This window comes from Gracilinanus agilis, chromosome 2 (genome assembly GCF_016433145.1).
Source record: "Gracilinanus agilis isolate LMUSP501 chromosome 2, AgileGrace, whole genome shotgun sequence".
Taxonomy (NCBI): domain Eukaryota; kingdom Metazoa; phylum Chordata; class Mammalia; order Didelphimorphia; family Didelphidae; genus Gracilinanus; species Gracilinanus agilis.
Genome location: NC_058131.1, coordinates 40,883,894 through 40,892,593, shown reverse-complemented (window position 1 = coordinate 40,892,593; position 8,700 = coordinate 40,883,894). Strand labels below are relative to the sequence as shown.

Genomic DNA, 8,700 nt, shown 5'->3' with positions numbered 1-8,700 from the left:
CCCCCCCCCCCCCCCAATGTAAAGAACTCTGCTGGTAAGAAAATTCTCTTTAGCAATTTAAATTCACACCTTCTCTGCAAAAGCTGGAACTGATTAAAATGTAATTGGGGTGAAATGTTTGAGAAAATCAATTAAAATGCTGTAAAACATAGAGAACATTAATATATGGGTTTCTAAGTCAATATGTGGCCCACAGGCATCCTAACATAGGATTTAGTGAGCTTGCTTCTATTTGAGTTTGATATTACTAGCCCAGAGCATTCAATTTATGTGACTTGTTCAGGGTCACATAAGCAGTCTATGTGTTATTGATGTGGGTCTTGAATCTAGTTCTTTCTGGTGGTGAGACTATTTTTCTAGTTTGAAACAAATGTCCAAACATTTCAGCAATGAAGAATTGACATTGGAACTACCAAGTGGTTGAGGGAGTTAACAAGAAATAGTATAGGATATGTTGTAACCTATTAGTAAACTTTTCCAAAGTTCACTTGAACATATTGTCACATGCAGCAACATTAAAAATTAAAATTCCTATTTCATGTTGATATATGTTGGTTTTTAAAAGGTATAATTATTTTTAGATTTTTATCTATCCTGGCATACAGTACTCAGCAATTTTTAAATATCACATAAAGAAATTACTTGGTAGAAATATAAACAAGTGTCTTGGAATCAATTCTAATCTCTGACTTTTAATTGGCCTTTTTGTAGCTTTCTTGTATAAATTACTTAAATTCATTCACATGTTAGAGTAGCTGTAAATGGAACTTGTTTATAATATTGTATTTGTATAGTGGATGAAACATTTCATAAGCATTGATTCTGCTGCAGCCTCTGTGCTGGGTACTGGCAAGAAGGCAGAAAAGGCCCTCCTCTCAAGAGAGGGGTTTGGGGAGCAAGGGGGAAGCCTGGGAAACTGAAGTGGTGAGAAGGGAGAACATTGTAGGCCTGAGGGCCAGGCAGTGCAAAGGCAAATGAAATGTGGTGTAGGAAGAACTGAAAGCTGGATCGTAGAGTCGATTGAAGGTCTGGTCCTATAAGTGTAAGAAGACTGGAAAAGAGCTGGGTTGGGAAGAGCTGTAAAAGCCAAACAAAATTTGATATTTGATGTGAGAGCCACTGGAACTTTTATTGTGCAGGGAAAGATACAGTCAGTCACACCTGTGGTTTAGGAAAGGCTTTCGAAGCTGGATGAGTATAGATTGGAATGGGGAGAGACTTGAGAAAGGGGGGCTAAATTAAAAGACTTTGACAATGGTGGAGATAAAGGAGTGGTGAAGGCCACAGCTTAGGTTGATGGTTATATGGAGTGGAGAGAAGGGTAGATATGTGTGTGCAAAAGATACATGCTTATAATATATACAAGTATAATGCTTGTGTCTCTACATGTATATGCTATATATGGTATTATAAAGGTAAAAATCACAAGATTTGGTAACAGATTGAATTTGTGGAGTGAGGAGTCAAGTATGATACTGGATGATTGAGAAAATGGTGGCATTCTTTTTTTTTTAGCTTAATTTTTATTCAACATTATTTTTAGATGCAATCTTTTTAAGATTATCTCTTATTCGGAATTTGACAAACACCAACACAGACATTTCTATATGTAGAACAGAAAAAGAATTTATGTAGATCTTGTTTTTTTTAAGCATATGAGTTCAGAACTTGAGTCTCAAAGCTGGCTTACTTTTCTGTGTTGTCCTCTGAACCTCCTGAAATGCTTCACTGATGTTTTATTTCCTTTCCTTTCCTTTTTTTTAAACATTTATTAATATTTATTTTTTTGAAAAGTTAACATGGTTACATGATTCATGCTCTTGCTTTCCCTTTTACACCCCGAATTCCCCCTTCCCCCCATGGCAGATGTGTATTTCCACTGGTTTTATCATGTGTCCTTGATCAAGACCTATTTCCAAATTGTTGATAGTTTCATTGGCGTGGTAGTTTCGAGTCTACATCCCCAATCATGTCTGCCTCAACCCATGTGTTCAAGCAGTTGTTTTTCTTCTGTTTCCACTCCTGTAGTTCTTCTTCTGAATGTGGGTAGCGCTCTTTTCCATAAATCCCTCAGAGCTGTCCTGTGTCATTATGTTGCTGCTAGTACAGAAGTCCATTACATTCTATTTTACCACAGTGTATTGGTCTCTTTGTACAAAATGGTGGCATTCTTGATAGCGACTAGTGGATAGTGGAAAGAAGTTGGGAGGGTTTGTTACGTTTGCAAGGTCTAGCACAGTGATTCCCAAAGTGGGCGCCACCGCCCCCTGGTGGGTGCTGCAGCGATCCAGGGGGTGGTGATGGCCACGAGTGCATTTATCTTTCCTATTAAATGCTATTAAAATTTAAGAAAAAACTTAATTTCCAGGGGGCTAAGTAATATTTTTTTTCTGAAAAGGGGGCATAGGCCAAAAAAGTTTGAGAACCACTGGTCTAGCAGGACACTAAGTTTGATATGTCAAGAGGTAGTTTGAAGGTTGTAATTTAGGAGGGAGACTAAGGCTGAGTATATAGATATAGGAATCATTTGCCTAGAGAAGGAGCTGATGAAATCATCAAATGAGATCATATAAAGTGAAAAAAAGGGGGCTCAGAATAGAGCATTGGGGTACACAAAAAGTGAACCAGCAGAGGACATTGAAATGAAGTTGTGATTTGTCATTTACTGATTCAGGATTAAACTTGAGTCTTCCTAATTATAAGTCAAGCATTAACCAATATATCACCTCGCTTGTTTTTGTTGTCCCTGTTTTATAATACTTTTTAAAGCTATGAAGGACAGAAATATTAGTGGTATCTTTGTGTAGTTCAAACTACTATGCACTTGTCAACTGCTAATATATGAACAGTAAGATCGATGTTTTTCTTTCCTTATAATCTCTTCTTCAATTTTTTACATAGCACATCTCCTTTGAAGATTGCTTTATTGTGCTGTATGACTAGATTTTCCCTTTCTCATATTCCAAAATAGTGTAATGATAAACTCATGGTCATATTTTTTGGTTTTAAAAAACTCTTTGCTAATTATAACACAGTGAAATTGATATCAGTGTTCAATTATTTTCCCTTTTTAGAAATGCAGTCTGACCCAGCGAGGTAGAAATTTGCCTAAGACACAACTAATAAGTATCAGTTCATAAGACTGTAGAGCTTAGAGGTAGGAGGAACCTTATATGTTGTGATTGTTCAGTCATTTCAGTCTCTTCATTGATCCCATTTGGAGTTTCCTTGGCAAAGATACTGGAGTGGTTTGCCAGTTCTTTCTCCGGTTTGTTTTATAGATGAGGAAACTGAAACAAACATGTTTAAGTGACCCACTCAGGGTCATATAGATAGTAAGTGTTTGAAGCTATGTTGGAACTTGGGTTTCTCAGCCTTCTCATTTTACCTATGAGGAGACTGAGAGACTTACTCTCAAGTAGTTAGTAGCAGAACTCAGGTAATTTGACTCAAAATCCATTGTTTTTCCCGGGAGGCAGAGATTGACTCAACTTTCTGAGGAAATTGAAAGAATCAAGAAATAGTTGTTATGGATCTTTACAACTAACTCGAATAGTCTAAACTAGCTGAACTCGAATTTTCAGCCCCTGTGTTTTATAGAGCCATCAGTATCTAACTTTGTCACATTTTCCATAGTAAAGAATAGGAGATTTGGAGACTAGGAGTAATAAATGTGAATTTGTCACTAGTAGGCAAAAATAGCCAGCTCTTTTGTTTTACCAAGTTGATGGAAGAGGCAAGAAGAGGTGTGTAGTCCAGCTTTGTCTTGGTGACTTGTTGACTTGTTGACTTTGGAAACTAGAATTCTAGAATTGGTTTAAGTTTTATTTCCTATGTTATTCTCCATTTTTGATATATTTTTATTGTAATTTAGACCTGGCTGTCTGTTGAGAATGATTCAGTGATGGGCAAACTATTCCCTGAGGACCAGATCCAGGCTATAGTTTGCCCATCACTGCCTTAAGCAGTTCCCTAGTCACTACATCTGGATGTGGGGGCCTTGTGATTAGGGAATTGCTTAAGGCAGTGATGGGCAAACTATGGCCTGGATCTGGCCCTCGGGGAATAGTTTGCTCATCACTGACTCGCCTCTCATTAAATATTAGGCTAGATTGCTTTGAAGGGAAGGAGAAAATGAGACATTTGTTTAATGTTAGGGTGAGTATTGCATAGAGGTTGCAGGAGTCAAAAACCATTTCAGGAGTGGCATGGGGGAAATGACAACTAATTTGCATGCATGCAGCTTGTCCTGTTTTACTAGTTGGCAGTCAGTACTTTCCTCTTGACTTTGGTCTCCTTCCAATCCAAGTTCTTTGAATAGATAAATGTGTCTTGGTCTCTCCAAACCTGCCTTTTGATTAAAGTTGACTTGGGAGATTTTTTTTAATATTAAAATTTAATGTAAGATTCTCTTGAACTTGGGTTGACAGCTGAAAACTTGAAGGAAAAACTTTTTAAGTTGCCCAGATTCTAGTAGCACTAGGGGTACCCCCTTTACCTTTTCTTTTCTCTTCTCCTTTACACCCCCCCCCCACTCTTTTAGGGCTGCTCAGATGGCTGAGATGAGATGAAAATCAACAACTCTTCTCTTTCCCGCTCCCTTTCTCCCTCCCCCAGAATTACAGAGATAATAAGAGTCATCCAGCTAGTAAATGTCTGAGGCCAAATTTGAACTCAGGGAGATGAGTCTTCCTGCTTCCAGACTCCACACTGTCCAGTGTGCTTCCTAGCTCTCCTGAATCAACAATTCTTTTCCTTCTAGTAGAATGGATGACCATCTGATGTTCTTTAGGCCTTACCATCTTTCATATCTCTCTCTACCCTCTCCAGACCCTGGACACTACCATCTGATTCACAAATGCAACCTGAATATATCTTAACTTCGACTTTTGCCTCTTGACTGCTTCCTTTGGACCCTGCAGCTAAACTGCCTTTTAATGTGCAGTCTCTTCCAGAGTATGAGTTTCTTGAGAGAAGAGACTATTTCACTTTTTCTCTTTGTATCCCCAAAAGCTTTGCCTAGTGCTTGGCACAAAGTAAATGTTTAAAATCTTTTTAAACTACTGTATTTGGACCAACAGCTTAAAAAAAATTATTGTCCAGTTGTTTCAGACCTTTCCATTTGGACTTTTTCTGGCAGATACTGGAGTGATTTGTTTTTTCCTTCTTAAGTTCATTTTACAGGAGGAGCCTGAGACAGACAGGGTTAAGTGACTTGTCCAGAAAGGGCAATATAGCTAATAAATAAGTGTCTGAGGCTACTTTTGAACTCAGGTCTTAGTAATTCCAAGCTTGACTGTCTATCCACTGAGAGATCCCCCTTCAAAACAACCTCCTACCCCCTGCCCTTTTTGAGGTAGACAAGTAAAAAAGTTAGGACAGAATTTAGCCAAATTTAGAAGAATTTCGATATTATTTAAACACGATGCATGTGAAATGTTAGCTGGTTTTAAAGTTTTCTGTACTTTCATGATTAGAGTAATTGTGTTATACCTGCTGATTAAAATATTAAAACCATGTGCTAATTAGCTAGCTTTTCTTTCCTTTTGTGAGCAATCATAGAACAATTTAAATATAGATTTCATTATTTATAAAGTTAATAAAGCCCAAATCTCTGCTTCTTCAGTAAGTGGGCATTCATTGTAGATTCAGAATTGTTGATGACTTGGGTTTTCCTTTTCTCAATGAAGATATATATTCATTGGTTTCTTCAGATTGTGAATCGACACGGCCCGGAGGCAGATAGGCATTTATTACGCTGCCTATTTTCTCATGTGGATTTCAGTGGCGATGGTAAAAGTAGCGGCAAAGATTTTCATCAGGTACTTTCTGCATATAATTGAATTGTGTGTATATATTTTTAACCATGTTATTTTTCTTTTTGAGCATAAATTATTCAGTGAAAGCGACACATCAATTAAATCCTCTGAAGATAATCTTTAATATCTGGCAGGGGTTTGGTGGAGAATTGGGTTCATATAGCTCCAAGACAGTGGTGTTAGTGGCTAAAGACTAGCCAGTGATGCTGTCTCAGGTATAAAGCTTTCAGAGATCCTGGACCTAGTTCAGGGAATGGGGCTTTTCTCATCTGAAAGTAGAATAGGTACTAACTGACTGGGATCATCCTAAAGGAGATAGGACATTTCTTCCATCCCTTTTCTCCCATCAGAAGTTAGGAAGCAGCAGCCCCCCTTGGGAAGGACAGAGGGAATGCCTTGTTAATGGGAAGAAAGGAGAGAATTTAGAAGGGTTGTTGGGAATATCTTTTTGCTTAATATGGACATAGTGGCATTTCTACTGGTTGTAAACATTACACTTAAATAATTAAAGACTTGCATTTTTAGAAGTTTCACTGATGCCTTTTCAGTCCATTCCGAATAGAAGCTTTCCTTTTAACAAAGAACATCTGTTGGGACAAAGTGACTTGCATAGGACATATGCAGAATTATAAGCCCAAAGTCCTTCATATTGTATTAAGTGTTTAGGGGGCAGCTAGGTGGCTTAGTGGATTGAGAACCAGGCTGAGAAATTGGAGGTCCTGGTTTCAAATTTGACCTCAGATGCTTCCTAACTGGGTGACCCTGGGCAAGTCACTTCACCCTCATTGCCTAGCCCTTACTGCTCTTCTGCCTTGGGACCAGCACACAGTAATGGTTCTAAGATGAAAGGTAAGATGGTTTTTTTGTTTTGTTTTGTTTTTAAGAAAGAGAAAGAAGTGTTTGCTCATTTGTTTAGGACCAGTATTGGGTTTTTGTTTTTTTTTTTAAGTTGCTGTAAGTAATGAGGGAAAAGCATTTCAATAGATTTATGTATTTATATACCCATTATTTTAAAAAACTGGTGCGCTCATGTTACAAATTTGAATAATGATTTAAAGAGTTACCAATTGTTCTTTTTTTAGACTCAGTTTCTGATTCAGGAGTGTGCATCACTGATTACAAAGCCAAATTTTATCTCGACGCTGTCCTATGCCATTGATAATCCATTGCACTATCAGAAGGTTTGTATTCCTTAAAATTTTTATCTGTTGAACTGAATATTAAGTTTTTCAGAAGAGCTATTTTGCCTTCCTCAGATATTCTAGTTTATTTTCTTGATAGTAAAGATCTCAGTAAATATTATAATGCTAATATTAGTGTTTTGTTGTTTTTAAAACTAAGTGATACAGGATCTTTGAGAGATCTTAGGGGTCATCTGCTCAACCTTTAATCTTCCACACTAGGAAATTTTATTCTTGGACAAGGCAAGTGACTTTCCCAGAGTCACACACTTAAAAAAACAAACCCTAAGGGGGCAGCTGGGTAGCTCAGTGGATTGAGAGCCAGGCCTAGAGACAGGAGGTCCTAGGTTCAAATCCGGCCTCAGATACTTCCCAGCTGTGTGACCCTGGGCAAGTCACTTGACCCCCATTGCCTACCCTTACCACTCTTCCACCTATAAGTCAATACACAGAAGTTAAGGGTTTAAAAATTAAAAAAAAAAAAAAAAAAACCCTAGAGTTCAAAATCTCTCAAACTTCCTTATTCTACATCCAGTGCTTTTTTTTTTTTTTCACAGCTTTAGTTGTAGTTAAGTGTGGACATTGTGACCATGCTCATCTCTAATGAAATGCAGGAAACTTAGGTGATAAAACAGACTCCTACAAAATTGGATCATTCTCTGCAATTGCTTCTTAAAAGGGAAAACCGATAGGCTTTGAAGAGTGGGTGTTCACCTTTTGGCTCTAACATTCTTTTAGTTTGTGACCCTGAGCCAAATTTACTATCTTCCTCATAGCTTTTTTGGGGGAAAAATACTTTGAAAATTTTTGCATCATATAAATGTGATTGATTGAAAATTAAGGATGATTGATATTAGCCCATAATTGTGGGTTCAAGTGTATGTTATTGTGAGCAGGCCCTCTATAGAATTGTTTTGCTTATCTTCATTGATATCCAGATTAAGGAATGAATAAAAGTTTTTAAAAACCTAATAAAGTCATTCATGTATTATAATTTCATTGGTTTCAGAGTCTAAAGCCTTCACCCCACTTATTTGCCCAGCTGAGTAAAGTTCTCAAGTTAAGCAAGGTTCAAGAGGTAAGTGATTTGGGAATGTGGAGGTAAATTAAATTGGAATTAGCATATCAAGATTTTTATTGTAATCTCATTTTCTTGTTTTAGGTAATTTTTGGTCTTGCTCTCTTGAATTCTTCCAGCTCAGATCTGCGAGGTTTTGGTAAGTTGAGTAAGGTTTTTCAGAATGCTTTGGTGAAGTTAGAATTCCAACTCTTTAAAAGTAAAATAGAGCTTACATAGACTCTGGGGGCCAGATGTTTTATTTTCTGTCTCATTTTGGTCACCTATTGGATATTGAAATAATAAGTAGTCACCCAATTGCCACTAACTGCCTTGTGATAACCCTGGTTATTTACATACCTTGAAAGAAAGTCAGGCTATAGAAAGTCTGGGATGATGATTTGGTAAATCCATGAATACATGGCCTTGCTGATTCCTTGGAGCCATGGTTTTTTGATAATTTTCTTTAAGCTTGTTAGGCTGCTTCTTATATTTAGTGCTTATAGACTTTGAAAAGCCCAACCATGACTTTTAACAACAGTTAGAACATTGTTTAATTGATGTCCTTTGTCTTTTACATCAGTCACTCCCAGTTATTACCTATCCCAACCCTTCAGGAAACTCTTTTCATAGCGAATATCTA

General features: G+C 37.3%; 1 protein-coding gene across 1 annotated transcript in view; it reads left to right on the top strand.

Moving 5' to 3' along the window:
* The window catches only part of CNOT1 (CCR4-NOT transcription complex subunit 1), a 111,224-nt gene that overhangs the window by 37,915 nt on the left and 64,609 nt on the right, over positions 1-8,700 (top strand). Inside the window, exons 3-6 of the mRNA XM_044663095.1 lie at positions 5,715-5,822; positions 6,902-7,000; positions 8,010-8,078; positions 8,163-8,217. Of these exons, the coding sequence (XP_044519030.1) occupies positions 5,715-5,822; positions 6,902-7,000; positions 8,010-8,078; positions 8,163-8,217 (331 nt within the window). The remainder of the gene's footprint in view (positions 1-5,714; positions 5,823-6,901; positions 7,001-8,009; positions 8,079-8,162; positions 8,218-8,700) is intronic.